Consider the following 18048-nt stretch of genomic DNA (forward strand, 5'->3'; position numbering starts at 1 on the left):
ACGGGGAGCAAAAATAATCACAGTACTTGCCTTGATAGGTCTTTCAGTCCAGTGGATGGAAGAGGAGATGGTAATCAATTATGCATAAATGAACATTTATATTTAAAACTGCAAAGGAAAGGGGCATGGAAATATGCTCTGCTAGTGTGTAATAAGGGGAACTAATCTGAGGCTAGCAGGGTAGTGTGGAGATGGCCTCAGGATGACTTTGCAATGTTTATCAAAAAACTTTATCAAGTCTATACCCCTTGAAATAGGACTTGTACATTGAGGCACTTTCCCTAAAGGAATAATTTGAGATGTGTTAAGCATTTTTTCTGTAAGGACAAGGCATTGTTTTTATTATAGAAATGTTGGAAACATCTTAAATATTCAAAAGTAAGCACTTAGTTAAATTTATTATGTCCTTCAAAATTGTTTTGACTACCGAAAATCTTTAAAAAGGTGGAAAAATGTTTTTATTGGAATAAAAATGCTTAGTAAGAAAGAGTATCTACAAAACAGTTAGGATTTTAAATGCCTTTGCCTTTATCCTAACCCTGTCCTTTCTAGTTCCTCAATTGATTGTTTGATTTCAAATATATCAATAATCATACTAATAGCAACTGTAAGCTCTTTATACTAGCTACCGTTTAGCACCAAATACTTTATATCCATTATTTCAATTGATCTGATGTAAACCAGTGAAATAGGTATTATTTCATTTATTTCTTTTCGTATACCGTGACTTTTAAATATGTCAACATAGATACGTATTCCCTGTGCAACAATGAAAGAATTGTTTCAATGCTCATGCTATTTACCATGAATTTCCTTATTGCCATTTTATCTAAGAGAAACCCCTTATCTTTTTGTGACAGCATTCTGCGAAGAGGGCTGCAGATATGGTGGAACATGTGTGGCTCCTAACAAATGTGTCTGTCCTTCTGGATTCACAGGAAGCCATTGCGAGAAAGGTAATCTCATCTGGTGTGTGTGTGTGTGTGTGTGTGTGTGTGTGTGTGTGTGTGTGTGTGTGCTGGGGTTGGAGAGAGAGAGAGAGACTAGGCTTCAGAGAGAATGGAGGCTCTTTCTCTGGAGCTATAGTACTGCGGGTTGACTTAATACATTATGTCTTGATGGTGGATGTGGCTCTCCTAAACTTGGGTACCTTTTGATTACTCTGTAGTAGACATCCTCCTTCTAAAAATAGAACTTCATTTGTCCTCCCTCCAACGTGTCTAATTTAGCAAGGTCGAGTCTTTTCTCTGCCTCCCTTTGCAGTGTGCATTTTTAGTGCTAATTAGAGATAAAGCCTGACAAACTGACCAGCTCCACTTAATCCTCTATTGGGTAGTGTCACAGGCAACCACTGGAGTTATAACAATCTGCTGCATCCACGGAATCTAAATTAGAACCACATCCTCCTTGTGTAAAAGCACATTAAATAATTCCAGCAGCAGGTTTTTTGGTGTGCTTGGGATTTTATTATAATATTGGTTTATTAGGAACATTATCATTCATGGACCTGATAATATAAGCCAATTAGTATTGGTAAGATTCCATTATGTACAGCTTTCTATTTGCAGTAAATGTAGTGTTTACACTGGGCACTATTTGGTGAAATCTAGCTCTTTTATTAATTGGAGAAGTCCTCCTACCTGTGTGTAAATGAAATTGACATTCAGTGCCAAAGTGGCAGTGTATGTATCAGTGCAAACAAGAGGTTTATGCCATGTAAAATTGAGTATTTCATTGTATTTTCCCATGAGTTTCATTAGGTTAAAATCACTGTATTATGTGTTTCTGAGTCTGGAATGTCACACTTGACACTTCTCATAGTAGAGCATAGCAAAATGGAAATATGATGCTATAGTCCTTATCCCTATTATTAGATGAGGGGGAGTATGTTTTCATCTAATGCCAAAGATCTAAGCAAAGCTCTTGCTTCCTTGCCTTCATGTTAAAGGTTTCTGAATTTAAATAATAAATTTTTTAAATGAGCCTGTTTATTATACCCCAACTTGTTTGACATATTACATTGCACTGCCTATGTATTTATAAGGCAGCCTGATCCTTTTAAGAACATGTCAAAATTTAACTACATAAATTATTCAACAAGGAAATCAACAATGAGCATCATTGTTTCCATATTTTGTGATATTATCAACAAATCAGGTCACATTTATTAAATAATAATTACTTGGTTTGTCTTTAAAAAAAAGACTTATAAAAAGCCAAGTTCCACCTCTGAGAAGCATGAGAGAATTATCACATGGAACTGAAGCATTCTTGTCAAAAGCAAAGTAACTTAGCACACATAACCATATTGTAGTACATTTGATTTTAATTCGGTTTTCTAAAATGAAAAAAAAAAATCTAAAGGTTTCTCATTATTTCCTCCAAAACTGTTTCCCTAAAATTAGAATACAGGAATTAATGGAGGCATAATGGTGATGATGATAATGCTAATGATGAGGGATTCTAATATTACTAATGATATACCATTTATCATGTACTAATTATGCATGCGACCTTTTAAATGATTATTTTAATATTAAGAACAAACAAAAGAGATAGATATTATTACACTCATTTTATAGGTGGCAGACTAAAGCTTGGGTAGATTAGGTGACTTCTGCAATGCTACAGAGCCCGTATTAGAACTGAGAATAAAACTCAACTTGTATTCCACAAACTACATTTTAAACCCTTGCATGTGTTTCAAAGGGATAATGGTGAACTTCCTGTAAAATCTGGGCTCCTGATGAGTCAGAATATCTGGGGGAGGGTCCATGAGCCTGCACTTTCACCAAGCACTTCGGGTTGCTTGTTATAAACCAGTCATTTTTATATTGTCATAGTGATATTTAGCCAGAGCATCGACTGTAAAGTTCTTATTCTTTTTGCATCATAAAGAATTGGAGGAGAGCATTGATCTTAGACCAGGGCCTGAGTCAGTGGCAGCCCAGGAAGAATCAGTTATGGTTTCTGATGGCTTGCTGATTTGACCTCTCTCCTTTGCTCTGCTCAATAAGTGGCTGATTGAATCGGTGCTTACATTCTGGTCCATAATGTGGAACAGGAAAAAGTGAGATAAAGGAGAAAATCAAGACCAGAGGCAAAAGTAAGACAGAAGTTGGCAGGTCATTGGTTCCTAGATAAATATTAAAGTTGAGATTGAGAATTACTTACTCTTGAAAACTTATACAGTTGCTATAAGGTAAAAAAAAAGAATAAAATAAGGTTTCTCTGTATGTGATGTTGTCCTCCGTTTGTAGCAAAACCATTCCATTTAATATTGGCCAATATTCTAGTTCTATGAGATTTTTTTATGGATAGCATAAAGTACATGTTTTTCCAATCACTTGTGTGCAAGGGATCTAGGTGAATTATAGGACGAACACTAAAAACCTGTTTCATATCGTGTCAGAATTATTTTGTCATGCTCACTGTTAGCAATAAACATTAAATAATTCCACTTGACATTGAATAGTGATGCTAGATGCCTTGAGACACAAGGTGCAAAGGGGAAATACAAATGCATTGTGAATGTCTAATGGCATGGTTACATTAAGTGTTATATTTGGTTTGTTTTAATTTTAGGGCTAATTAAATGGTCCCATTTGAGCTATATAGAATCCACTTACATTTAGTTTTAAAAATGTTTCTTTTGCTCCCGCCCCACCCCCACCCCCCATTACTGGTTTTATTCATTGCTTGTGATAGCCTTTCAGAATTCAAGTATATTCAGCTAAATCACTGAAAAAGAAAATGCCTATCTGAAATATAATGAAGTTGAAAATTCCACTCATGTTTGATGTGTAACACAGAGATGAACAACTCTGCATTTATTTTATATTGATAAGATTTTAGTAAATGTACAATTTTCATAACCCCACTCAAGATAAGCAAACATTTTACCTCCCTTGGTTTCTGGACAACGTATTATGTTGGCTCTTCTCTTACCCTTTGTTCCTTCTCTGTGCCCTTGGCTTTGATTTGGTTTCACATCTAACATGGAGATGTGTAAAGAGAGAGATGAGTGAAGAGCCAGTAAGAAGAGTCGTTGTGTTACTCTTAGGATAGAAAAGGTCCACCAGTGAAATTTCTTTGTAATCCTAGAGAGCTAAAAGGATATCATGCCACACTGATGTAAAGGAGCCAAATACAAAACAAAATGAAATAATACGAGTCATCCTAGAGACTTTTCAAATATAAAATCAAAGAGTTACACTAAATCCAGAGGTATGTTACTTACCATAAAATAGCATAGTATCATCCTCTAAGAAGTGAATGTTTTCTACTTAGCATTAAGCAAATTTGCAAGCAACAAGTAGAGATTAAATATAAGGTAGCGAGCTTGTCTAATGAAGGGTTTCTTAACCTTGACACTATTGACACTTTGGACAGATAATTCTTTGTTGCAGAGGGCTGTCCTGTGCACTGTAGGATGTTTAGCAGCATTTTAAGCAGGCTTTTTAAAATTGATATATCTATCTGTCTAATAATATTAAAATATAAATATATAATATTTATATAAATATTTATATTTCTAAATATAAATATAAAATATAAGCATTTTTTAGGAGACAGAAAATCATTTTTAAAGCATCTCTTCAGGAGTTCTAGAAGTACTTTGGGTTTACTGTAATTAGAAAATTCTTTTTTTGTTAAAGTATAGTTGACTTAACAATATTATATTAGCTTCAGGTGTGCAACCTAGTAGTTTGACATATTTATAGACTATACTCCATGAAAAGTTATTATAAAATATTGACTCTATTCCCTGTGTTGTATGTTATGTTTTTGTAACTTATTTATTTTATATCTAGTAGTTTGTACCTCTAAATCCCCTTCACCTATCTTGCCCCTCCCCCAGCCCTCTCCCCTTGGGGAACCACTAGTTTGTTCTCTGTACCTGTGAGTCTGTTTCTATTTCTGGGTAATCAATAAATAGCAAAAAAGTTGAACAGCCTTGTCCATTCACAGTATAATTTCTAGTTATTTTTTTCTATTTTGCTTATCCGAAATTTCTAATTTCTCTACAATAAATATAAATTATATTTGTAATAAGAAATGATTTTTTAAAAGCGTAACATAAAGAGAATTTAAAATTCATGAAAAGAACTTCATTTTTCTCAGTGACTGGGGGCCTTTTAACCTTTCCTAAAGGGAAATGACTTTTTGCAGGATAATTTATTCTATTCTTTTCCCTGTGCTTCAGGGTGTTGTAGATATATAGGCAGAGGGTAGTAGTTTACCCTGAGTATATTGTCCATCCACCAAGTAAAAAGAATGGTCTGAAGAAAGAACTTGTCTTTTTTTCCAAATTTTAAATCTTGCCCCAATTTTGATGGAGCTCTACCAGTGTTCTATTTGCTACTGCTCTGCTCACCTCTGTTATGGAGAAAATTTTTGTAAGAGTCTTTACAAGGGTGGATAGTAGCTCCATTATCTAAATGGAGAAGAGGATATTTCCTTGCCAGGTATAACAGGACTCTGGGGAGGGCATTTTGGAAGGAGAATTAGTGCAAATTCACAGCAGTTAGGAGAGTTATTTAACTTTTCTTAGCATGAGCTTTCTCAGGTTGTCTGACACATGGTGCATGCTCAGTAAATGGCAGCTTCTATTATCAATGTTGCTGCTATTGTTGTATAGCTAACAGGTGCTCAGGAAAGAGTAAGCAGGATTTTTGTGGCATCATACAAAAGGGAAGTACTAGGAGTTGAGGTTTCTCTGAGTTGCCCATCCAGTTGAACCCATCAAAAAAGGAGAGATGCAGATCCTCTTAAAAATTTCATTAAAGTCAGATGAGTATAAATTTGTTTGAGGAACTATTCCTTGCACTGATTCTTTCCAGAAATAGAGAATGGCAGAGGAAAGGCATTGCACTGGAGGATGGGAGGAGCCCAAACCCACCAGCACTGAGATAATTCATGTTTAAAGCAGCTCAGCCTTGGGTTCAGCTGCTGAACCTATAGTATCTCGTTCCCCTCCTCTTCTCAATTCCACCCACTCAACTTTACTTTTTCAGCCGTGATGGAGAAATTGAACTAAAGATCTGACACACTTCTCCATGGCTCCAAAATGGAGTTGTCACTGAACTCTCAGATCTCTTTGGAGCAATTTCAAAACCCTGTCCATGGTCCTGTCAGGTTCACCATTTTGCCAGGTTTCTGACATCTGGAAAAATACCTGAAACCATTTTTCATTCTCATCTCCTTGGTACAGAGCAAGTTTTCAAGTCATTTCAATATAATTGTAGGGAGCTATGCCTTCTGTTCACAAACAGTGATTTGGACTATAAAGATGCAGCCTGGGATAGTGTAAAGCCTTCTAGACGGAAGGACATAGGCCTGTGTTCTGCTACTAGATCTGCCATGAATTATTTAGCCTCTGTGAAGTGAAACTTGCATCAGACCACTACCCAGGGATTATGAGTCCCAAGCTTTTGCATTTGTTATTTCTTGTAAGGCAGCTAGTCCCACCCTAGGGAACATATATGAGGATGTGTATAAATGTTACTTAGCCAGTCAGTAGTGGAGTTGTGGTTCTAACCCATGCATGACTGAATCCAAATTTTACACACTTTCCAATAACCTGTTGCCTCTTGCTCATATTACCTGTGTTCAAGGGCAATTAAATCTAACAGATTATATGCAAGGCTAAATAAATTATGTTCTTCTGTGAGTAATAAACCATACTCTCCTACTTGATGATGGGCATTGATTTATATATTCCCTTCAACATCTTTGTTGCACCTAAGGTGAGAAGAGAATAAACAAAATAGGAGTAAGAACACACCCTCTGACGTCATTCTAGGTCAGTCTCAGTTGGGTTCCACTGTTTACCATAATCTATGAGATTAGATCAGATATACATAATGTTTCTAAGCTTCAGTTCGCCACTAAAAAAGGGATATCAATATTACTTATTGCATATTATTATTGTGAGGTTATATGAAATGGTCTGTTTAAGACATTGGGTAGAGTGTCTGGCACATAGTCCACTCATCAGCCTGCCACAGTCTGAGAAGTCTGCACTGAGGAGATGTGGACACTTTCTCTTTTCTTCTTTCAGTATTGTATTTTAAAATTCATAGGTGTCAGGAATCTTATCCTGGGTGAGATAATTTTATGGGAAAGAGAATAAGGTCTTACGTAACCAGTACAGTGGGTTTCTAGTGTTGAGACCCTCTGGATGAGCGATGCACAGTTGCTGGTTCTTCCTTTGTGAAGTGTTTTGGTAAGGGCCTTTGATCACGAATTACTTCCAAGTGAAGTTCCCTTGACATGACGATCCTTTGATCTTCTGTAGCTCTGAGCTTGTGAAAGGCCACTTCTCTGTTGTGGCTCCTTTGCTCTGCAAGATTAATGTAAGATTAGGGTGATGCTCTGATGCTCTTTTGTAGGATTCCAATAAAGCAGACACTTTTCCCCTCCTTCAGTCCAAGTGCAGCCCTCTCTTAATGTGGTCTTTTTTTTTTTTTCCTCTACTATGTGACCGAGGCAGTGCCAGACCCAGGCATTAACCTTTAGGCTCTTAGGGCACAAGTCAAATATAATTTGCTTTGTCCCTAACCATCCAGAGGACATTTCTAGATATGCTTGACGACTGTCACCGTGGGATGAGTTTAGAGAGGATGTTCTTCCTCCTCTTTCCTGCAAAAAGAAAAGAAAGGATGACCTGGAACTGGAAGCATGCCAAATCTCTCTCTCTAACCAAGTTCTCACTTTTGGCCTCATCACCATCCCTTACTAAATTTCTAGGTCTTTGTTTACAGAGCTGGAAGGTGGTTCATGGTTAATGTAAGAAGGTGGTTAATGGTTAATGTAGGCACAGCTGATTTTTGAAAGTGTTATAAAGGTAGTCTAGCATACAGCTTTGAAACATAACATTATTATGTATCAGAACTCTAACAAAGGAAAAGTCCAGTTTTAATATCCTATTATGTTTGAATTCAACAAATATTTGGTAAATGAATAAATGAGTATACACAAGGACCCTAAATTTCACATGGTCCAATCTTTTCATTTTATAGATCACAAGTTGTAATGGCTCCAGTTGAAATCTAATTTAAAAGACACTGAAGTAAAAATATATTATATTGGGGATGGAGGAGAGAAAGGCCATTAACAAGAATGCCATTAATAAGAATAGTATAGTATAGAAATTTTGTGTATTTCCAGTAGCTTTGTCAGCATGCTTTCCAGGAAGCAAAGTAAAGGGCACCAATCTTTTTAATGGATTGGCATTCCTCATCAAACACATGAAAGCTATTAGGGATTACCTAGTCTAGTTAGTAATGCAGAAAATAATTCCTGACTATTTAGATGACAAGCGGTTCTTCCTCCCCACAGGGCAAGCTCATACTATTGAACTGTGAAAGTCAGGAGTTTGGTTCATAGGCTCATTTTTAATCCTCTGCCCTGGGAAATACAAACACCCTTGTAACTTGAAGCACAATGGCTAAACAGAAAGGAAATCCAGGCTTCTGTAAAAATGTGACTGACTGGAGCACAGAAATTACAAATTTTCCCTGGTAACTAGTATCCAAGAATTCTTTCTATCCAAGTATATTTAATGCACTGTAGATCATGTGGAAAAAGCCTAACTGAAGCCAATAGCTTGGCTGAAAAAGAATGTAAACTCTTGCGATTTGCATCACTCCTAATAGGATCCACTGATTAGAAAAGGTAGTTGCCCGAAGATGTTCACTTGGGTCCAAAATATGAATCGAATAGCAATATCTATGCATTCATTTTGGTGGTGGTTGAAAAGATAAGAAGTTTCAGGTTTGGTGGGCTAATGTGGTTTTAAAGCATTCTCCAGTTTAATAGAGACCTTGAAGTTATCTGTGGGAGGCAACAATTTTAGCTAAGAAGATTGAGTCCATAAGGGGAGATTCTGGAAGATTATTTTATTAATCTTGCTAAGAAAACCTTTCAGTACCTCCTCAGTGCTTACAACATAAAGTCCATCTTCCAAAGCGTGATATCTAACGACCTCCCTGATTGGACGTCTGCCTACCTCTCCAGCTTTATTTCCTCCTTCTCCTCCACATACATCTTAAATCCCAGCCCATTCTAAACTACTCTGGTCACTGAAATGCACCTTATTTTTTCAAATCTCGGAGCTTTTGCCTGTAATGTTCTCTCTGCCTGTAATGTTCTCTCTGCCTGTAACACACATACAGGCTTACATGTTGATCACCAATATCTGATATTAATTAAAATACAAGCGTACCTCAGATATACTGCAGGTTCAGTTCCAGACCACTGCAATAAAGTGATTATCACAATAAAGCAAGTCACACACATTTTTTGTTTTTTTGCGTATAGAAGTTATGTTTACACTATACTGTAGTCTTTTAAGTATGCAGTAGCATTATGTCTCAAAAAAACACTGTACATACCTTAATTTAAAAATACTTATTACTCAAAAATGCTATCATCTGAGCCTTCAGTGAGTTGTAGTAGTGACATCAAAAATCACTGCATTAGCACATTATAAATCAACTATACTTCAATAAAAAAATTAAAGGAAAAAAAATCACTGATCACAGATCACTGTAACAAATGTAACAGTAATAAAACAGTTTGAAAGATTGTGAGAATTACCAAAATGTGGCACAGAGACAGGAAGTGAGCAAATGCTGTTGGAAGAAAGGTCCCGGTAGACTTGCTTGACACAAGGTTGCCACAAACCTTCAATTTGTAAAGAACACAATGTCTGCCAAGCACAATAAAGCAAAGCACAATATAACAAGGTGTGCCTGTAATGGAAAAGATTGGTTATTGAGGGTCTCTAATTATCTGGAATCCTCATGATCTGCTCCCTCTCAAAATATTCCTCCCACCGCCTTCCCCTTTCCAGTTGATGATGAAATCTACCCTTTCCCATTCTCTGGATCAAGACCTTGAAATTGTCCTTGACTTGCTTCTTTTGCACAGCACATCCAAATCCTTGCTCTGCCTTTGATATATTTGGAATCCAAACATTGTATCATCTCCACCACTACCACTCCTGTGCATGACATCATCATCTTTAATCTAGATTATGGCCTGAGCCTCCTAACTCATCTCCCATCCACTGTTGTACAACTATCATCTCTTTTTTGCATGGTAGTCAAGGGGACATTGCTAAAAAATAGGTTAGATGGAGACACTTCTCTGCTCCAAACTCTCCATGGCTCTCCATTTTCACTCAATAAAAGTCAAAGTCGTTACAGTGGTCAAGACTCTTCATGCTCTGAGCCCCACTCCCTATTCCTTCTCTGTCCTCGCTGTTCACTGTGCTCCCCCTCACTTGAATACCTTGTTTTCCAGTCATGTTTTCCTTACTGTTTGGTTGCTTGGAATGTTCTTCCCCCAGATATTTTCATGGTCAGCTCCCTCATGTCATTTAGGTTTCTGCTCAAGTGTTACCTCCTCAGGAAGACCTTCACCCCTAACTAAAATAACATATCTCTTCCTGCTTGTCACTCTTTTATGGTCATCAGAGCCCATATCACTCTCTGATATGATAATGTTGTTTTGTCTGGTCCAACTGCCCAGCCAGAATATAAACTCCATGAGGGCAAGAGGTTTTTTTATATCTTATTGTCACTGTGTTTCCAGGGACCAGGGCAACACCTGGCACATAGCAGCTGCCCAAAACATTTGTTGAACAAATAGATTCTTTAACAAGAATCTCTTTAAGTTTTTGTGTTAGTCTCCAAAGCCACGATACTGTCATCATGACATATCTTGGGAAGAATGAGAAAATTATTGTTGTCAATCACACACTTTCATCCCCGGTATTTTTAGACCAAATGTAATCAGAGTTATCCTTGATGTTTTCTTCTCCCTCACATTCCCATTTGATCAGTCACCACAATCTATTTTTTCTCCATCCTACTGCCTAGTCTAAACCACTGTCATTTGGGTTTTGCTTGGAATGATAGCAAAAGGCAAATCTCCAGGTCCCAAGTCCTGCTCTTTCCTCACACAAAAAACGGTTCTTTCTGCTGAATTGCAGCCAACATAATCCCTATAAAATGCAAATGCAATCAAATCATTTTCCTGCTAAAAAACCTGAAATGGTTTCCAGTGCCCTTAGTGTAAACTCCAACCTAGACTCTCTCTGAGTCCCTTCCCCATTTCAAGTTATAATCAATAACTTGAATTTTTCCCAAACTGAACTTTTTTACATTTTTTCAAAACAATGATCTTCTTTTCTTTTTTTTTTTTAACATCTTTATTGGAGTATAATTGGTTTACAATGGTATGTTCGTTTCTGCTTTATAACAAAGTGAATCAGCTATACATATACATATATCCCCATATCTCTTCCCTCTTGCGTCTCCCTCCTTCCCACCCTCCCTATCCCACCCCTCTAGGTGGTCACAAAGCACTGAGCTGATCTCCCTGTGCTATGCAGCCAAAGCAATGATCTTCTTACTGCAGGTCTCCGCCCAGGGTATTTGCTCTACCTGGAACTCTTTGCTTCTCTTTCCCCACCTTCCTTCTTCCTCGCACCATATCCAGCCCCCATCTTCCCTTGTTATCTTACTTAGATTTTAACTTAAGCTTTTCTTCAAAAATATTTTTCAGACTTCCTAGTTAATGGTAAATCCCTTCCTGTGTGCTCCGTATCAACTTGGTTTTCCCTTTCATAAAATGGATTACATTTAATAGCACGTTTACTTATTTTCTCTCCCCTTTCTTCCTACCACCCATCCCTGTAGCATAGCCAGCATATATGTTTAACTTCTCTTGCCCCATGCAAAAAAAACCCTATAAAACATTAACTTGATTCAGCAACTATTAACCCACAGTGTCTCCAAACCAAAATGACCTATGTCCTAACCACTTTTCTTCATCCCTTTCCTGGTCCTATTCTTCCCACTTCAAGGTGTTAATGATAAAGAATATAAATTAGATCATATGGGATCTGTATAACATGTTTCTGGATGAAGGAAGCATTAGCATCTATGAAGACAACATTAATAGACATAAACTAGATGGTTCATTTCAGGAGGAGAAGCAAGTCCTTCCTTCCTCCCATAGACAAGCCCCAGCCTGTCTTAACATACCCCTGACCCAGGTAAGCCTGCCCAGATATGGCACCTCCCTGTTTCTTAAATTGGCATGTAGTCCTGTTTGGATTGGACCACTTGATTAGAAAAGTCAAAGAACTGCAAACTGCACTTTTAAGCACTTTTTGATTTACTGTCAGCAAGTTATTATGGCACTCTCTTTCAATAAAATGATCTCAACTACCCAATAGCAAGCTTTAACTTTTCCAGCTACTTGGTCTCCAGTTATGTGGAAATACCATGGTCACTTATGCATTCCCCACTAACTCCATGGATTAGCATTTTAGAGATGTTTACTTTTTTTTCTCTGCATATTTTTCTCAGTGTCTCTTGCAGTAGTTGTACTTCTCCAATCTCTAAGATTTTAGTCAGAATGATGAAGGCACTATTTAACCTTCATAGCTATTATTTAATGCTTAGGCTAGACCTTAATTGAGGCTAGAACTTGTGCTGAGTGCTTTACATATATTATAGTATGTTATTTAACATACTATACTATAACCCAGAAGTCTGGCACTGATTAGCACCCTCCAAACCTGTATTGCTTGTCTAATTTCATTATATAATTCTGTACTGTTCCCACTTGCCATTTTTCAAGCATATAAGCATATCTCAGGTTCTTTGCACCTGGTGTTTTTTCTTTCTGGAATGTTCTTTCTCCATATATCTCGGTGGCTCATTTCTTTACCTCCTTCAGGTCTCTATTCAACTGTCAGTCTCAGTGAGGCCTTTCCTACTCCTTTGTTAAAATTGCAACCCTAAATCTTGCCCCAATCTATATCACCTCCATTCTCTGATTTATTTTTTTTTCTCTTTGCACTTATCACCATTTATGACACTGAATATATCACTAATCTATCTTGCTTATTCTTTCTTCTCCCACGGGAAGGTTGACCACCATGATGGCAGAGATTGTTGTCGGTGTTTGCTGCTATAGCCCAGCTCTTAGAATAGTGCCTGGCACTTAGTATACATGCAAGAAATTGTGAATCATTGATGATTATCGTCATTTATTGAGTAAATTGGGATTAAGAACTGTAAAGTAATATGACCAAGATTATAGGGCTAGGAAGTGTCAGAGATGTAATTTGAACAGTTCTTTGTGCGTCAAAGCTCTGGGTTTTAAACACTGTCCTTTGCTGCCCTTCTCGAAAAGGCAAGGCTGATTATCTTTAACAATTGTCAGAGCTCATCTCTTGTGTTGTTTTTCTCAGTTAAACTCTGAATTCTAAGCGTGCCACTGTGATTCCTTCATATACCATCGACACTGTGGTGATGATCTGAGAGACTAACTTTCCTCGTTACACTTTAGTTGATACCCTCTTCCTTAGAATGGGACTAGTGTAATAGAAGTATTTCATGTAGTATAGATCTTTACAGTCTCCAATGCATGTTTCCAGGAAATGTATCATCTCTCTTTTCATCTCATAACAATTCCATGGAGGATATATTATCATCATTCTAGTTTTACAGATGAGGAAACTGAGGCCAAGAGATTAAAGAAACTGCTCAAGTTTGTAAGGCTAATAAGGGAGACAGCTGGGACTTGAATTCTTGTGTGGTGATTTAAAATTCCATGCTCTTTAAGTTTTTGTTCATTATTATGTCATGCCACCTGTCTCTCTCCTACAGGAGTCTTCAAGTCTCTTAGCTCCAGTTCATTAACATGTAGGCTGAATTTGGAAGTGCCAGAAGAATGCCATTGTTATGCCTTTTACTCATAGGGCATTCCTGAATTAGGTGGGGCACAGCGTAACCTTTCGAGATGAACTGCCTCAACCACTCACCATGTGGCATTGACCAAGTTATATAACTTCTCAGGTGTGCAAGTCACAGGAACTGGAGAAAGTCTAATTAGTAAATAGTAGATGATGATAAACTGGTAGATTGTAAAGAATCACAGTGTGGAGACTGTCATTTATAATTTCTCTATTTGAGAGCTGTGTTATCAATTGTAGCCAATATTTATATAGCTCTTTGTAGTCACAGACTCTTTCAAAGATACTTTCTTTTTAGAACACCCCAATAAAGCATTGTGAAGTAAGCTTCATGTCCATCTTACAGACAAAAAAAACATATTCATGTAGATTAAAATGGCTTTTCTAAGTTCATCCAGTTAGTAAGCCTTGAGCTGGTATTCTAATATGGGTCTTTTAGTTCCACCACTCCAGACTTTGAACTTGAAGTAGAATAAAGGCAATGTGAGCCTCCCAATGTTGATGCCACTCCAACAGAGATTAATGCCTAAATATTGTTCTTTAAAAACCCTGAACATGTTAGGGCATGACTTAACACATCCTCAGAGTAGTGACATTTTAAAAATCAGAAGGAGACAAGATGTCTGAACAGATGTTTGCAGGTAAGCAGTGTACCAACAATTTGGAAGTTTCTGGAGAGATCTGAAGTCTGTTATATACTTTTCTGCAGATCTTTCCCTGATCTAACACCCTCAGTTTTTTTCTCAAGGTAAACTTATTTTAATGTAAATACATTTTCATTAAGTGAACCATCTTGCTTATAATTTAATAGTAGTTACCACTCAAGTGCTGGGCACCTGAGCAGAAGCTATTTTCCTATTCTTCAGTCTATTAATATACCTGTAGTCAATATTTTTGAGGTGACTATGTGCCAGCCACTATTACAAGTACTTAAATGGATTATAGGATAAATACTATTATTATCCTCATTTTATGGGCGAGGGAACTGAGGCTTGAACAGCTGTTAGGTTGGAGATCAGAATTTGCTTCTACAGTGCAATGGGCAGTTTCTATTGTCCCAGCTGTCTGTATCATTGAAGGTATTCCTGGAAAATAAGTTCTGTAATTATTTATTTAAATCACTCTCCCTTTCTCTCCTCAGTTTCTGCAATAATTAGCTGAGATGTTATCTAATAAAACCCTTGATTGGTAAATGTCACATTCATCCCCTTTTGTTTAAGGATGACCTCAAGACTTGAAATAATCCTAAGAGTGCAGGAAGAGGGAAAAGCAGGAGATCTGGAAAACTCACAAAAAACTTAATAAACATTTATTGAAATATAATCTGTAGATAGAGAAGCACACAAAAGATAAGTATATCACTCAATGAATTTTTAAAAACTAAAGACATCTTTGAAATCAGGAACAAGATTAAAATATAGAACCTTAACTGCATCCCAGAAGCACCCCTTCCTGTCCTCTTCTAAGACCCCACCAAGAGGAACCACTGCCCTGACTTATAGCACCGTAGAAGAGTTTTGCCTGTTTTTGAAAGTCATTACAAATGGAGTCAAATTGTAAGTCCTCTTTTGTGTCTGACTTCTTTTGCTCAACAATAGATTTGTAAGGTTTATCCATGCTGTTGCTTATAGTTGCAGTTATTTAATTCTCATTGTGAAATAGTATTTCATCTTGTGAATATGCCAAATGTATTTATTCATTCTATTGTTGGACCTTTGAGTTGTTTCCACTTTTGCTTATTTTGCCAGACTAAAATCCTTGTATTTGACTTTGGGTTACCGTATGCAAGTATTTCCATATATCTATATATCTAGGAATGGAATTACTGGAATATACTTGGGTTCAATTTTAATAGATACTGCCAAACAAACAGCTTCTCAAAGTGGCTGTACCTATTTATATTCCCAGTAGACACAGATGAGAATTCTAATTGCACCACAGTTTTATCAATACTTATTTACTATCTTTTTCATCTTAGCCATACTGCTGTTGTGGTATTATATTCTTGGTTTTAATTTGCACTTCTTTGATGACTAATATAGTTGAACATATATGCTTATTGTCCATTTGATTTTTACTGTTTTATGAAGTATCTAGTCAAGTCTTTTTCCCTTTTATCTAAGGCACTGTCTGTTCTTTTCTAATGCCCAGTTTTAAAAGGCAAATAGTTATACATGATTAGTTATGAAAACACGCAATTTCTTGTTCCTATCCTACTCCATTCCTCCTCTCCAGAGTCAATCATTTTCTTTTCTACATCTCTGATTATAAAACATTCATAATATTATATCTTGATTTCTCAGTTTTAGGCATTATCTATTGACCACCAGGGAAGATGAAGAATTATATCTTTTCAACCTCTCACTCAAAGTGCACGCACAGACACACATAGACATGCCGACATACACACCGCACACAAACACTTCTTATTTCCTTCTTCTTCAGTTTCATTAGGTCAGTATTGTTTATCTTTTTATTTCTATGATATTTTTACGCACGCTGCAGAGTTAGCTATGGTTATTTCTCCTGTATTGTACAAATGCTTGCTTTACCTGGATTTAATTATTATCTCATTTTGTTATTGTTTATTTGCTCAGTTTTTTATTCATTCAACAACCATTCAATCTCAGATATTCCTCAAATAATATTGGGTTGGCCAAAAAGATGTTCCATAAGATGTTACAGAAAAATTCGAATGAACTTTTTGGCCAACCCAATACTATCATCCCAGTGCCTTCATATATTTTATATTTTACAACTTTAACTCAATGAAGAAAGCTTTTCCAAAGCCTTCTGACCTCCTCCATTCTACACTGGAAGCTTGTTAGGTGTACAGCACAGCTGGGATTTTTTGGATAGCCTTTCAACATCATCTCATTTCTGTTGGATCTCCTGTTTTCTGAATCCTGTCTATTTTTCATTTTTGCATTACATCCTTATTTAGAGGACAGATATTTAATTAGCTTCCTAAGTGTGCATGGAAGATAAATTGTTAAAATGTTGCATGTCTGAAAACGTTTCTCCTCTACTTTTGCATTATTTGATAGTTTGGATGGATTAGATATTTTCTCAAACCTATCTTCCAAATTTATTGTTATTTATTTCTACTATCCTGTTTTATTGCTGTTTTCTGAATGTTCTCTTTATATTGTTTCCAGTTCTTGTAGCAAGTGTCTTCTTTGACCTTTTCAGAGATAATAGCAAGAATTACTTTTAAAGTTTTTTTATTACTTAATATGTTTTTCATAAATTGACTTTTTTTCTTCTAGTTTGTTCTTATCTTTGTATTTTCTCAAAAATCTAGTAGCTTTGGCTATCTGCTTATTTTTGTGAGTGAGACATTAAAAAGTTGGTTGAAAATTCAGTTTACCTATGTGTGATATTGATATAAATGATTTTAGGTTTATTCTTTTGAACTATTCAGATTTTTTAGAGAAGATTCTTCCAGTCTAATGGAAGGGATCAATGACATTTCTGGAAGAATTATACTTGGTTGCTAGCACTCTAAGAGCCAGGTGGGATGGATAAGGCAAAGGGTTTCAAAATTCAGTATGTGTATTTCCACTGAATCTCCCATTTTTAGTATGGTATCTTTGCTGTCAACTGTCTTCCAGTTTCTGTGGTACCCTCTGCTGAGAAGAAAACTCCAGTCATTGCTGGGGCAGGAGAAAGGCCAGGAGTCTGGCTGGGGTGAGGGAACATCTCTGAGGAGTCTAACTGCTTCTTTATCTAGTTTCCAATTAGTTTTCCTCTTTTAGCCTCACTATTCCATGCAGTGCCAGAGATACCTGATGCCACCACTTCCTGTGTTCTGTGGTGTAAATCATCTTGCTTTCTGGCTTCCCCACTGCAGGCTATGAGTCATTTTCCTTAGGTCTTCTGAGTCAGTTAACTCTCACCCACCTCTTTTCCAGCTTCCAAAATTATGTTGCCCATGTCTCTTCTCCAATGTCCTTTGCCTTTTGAGGGTTTATGGCCTTCATAATTTGTCTTTGATATTATTTTATTAGTGTGTCATGGAGAAAGTAGAGGTAGATGTGAGTATTTAATCCGGCATCTTTAATTGGAATTTAGCCCCTCTGTTCTAAAAGTGTTTCTGACTCATAAATGAAGAGTCACAAGAGACCATGGATGAAAATGTATATACAATAATAGTAGTTTAAATGAATGTAGAATTAGAGGATATAAAATGTATTTTTCTTTCAGAAAAGAGAAGATTGGGGGAAGGGATATAATTTAATTTATAAGTATCCCTCTCTAAAAAAATT

At 36.6% G+C, this 18048-nt stretch overlaps 1 protein-coding gene across 3 annotated transcripts in view; it reads left to right on the forward strand.

Annotated features, from left to right (window-relative positions):
• Positions 1-18048, forward strand: part of NELL1 (neural EGFL like 1) — a gene marked incomplete at both ends in the record, with an annotated part of 886110 nt that overhangs the window by 668211 nt on the left and 199851 nt on the right. For all 3 annotated transcript variants that reach the window (XM_079707393.1, XM_079707394.1, XM_079707395.1), the window contains one exon: positions 861-956. In XM_079707393.1, the coding sequence (XP_079563519.1) occupies positions 861-956 (96 nt within the window). The remainder of the gene's footprint in view (positions 1-860; positions 957-18048) is intronic.

This window comes from Hyperoodon ampullatus (assembly GCF_949752795.1).
Source record: "Hyperoodon ampullatus genome assembly, chromosome: 7".
In the NCBI taxonomy this organism is placed as follows: domain Eukaryota; kingdom Metazoa; phylum Chordata; class Mammalia; order Artiodactyla; family Ziphiidae; genus Hyperoodon; species Hyperoodon ampullatus.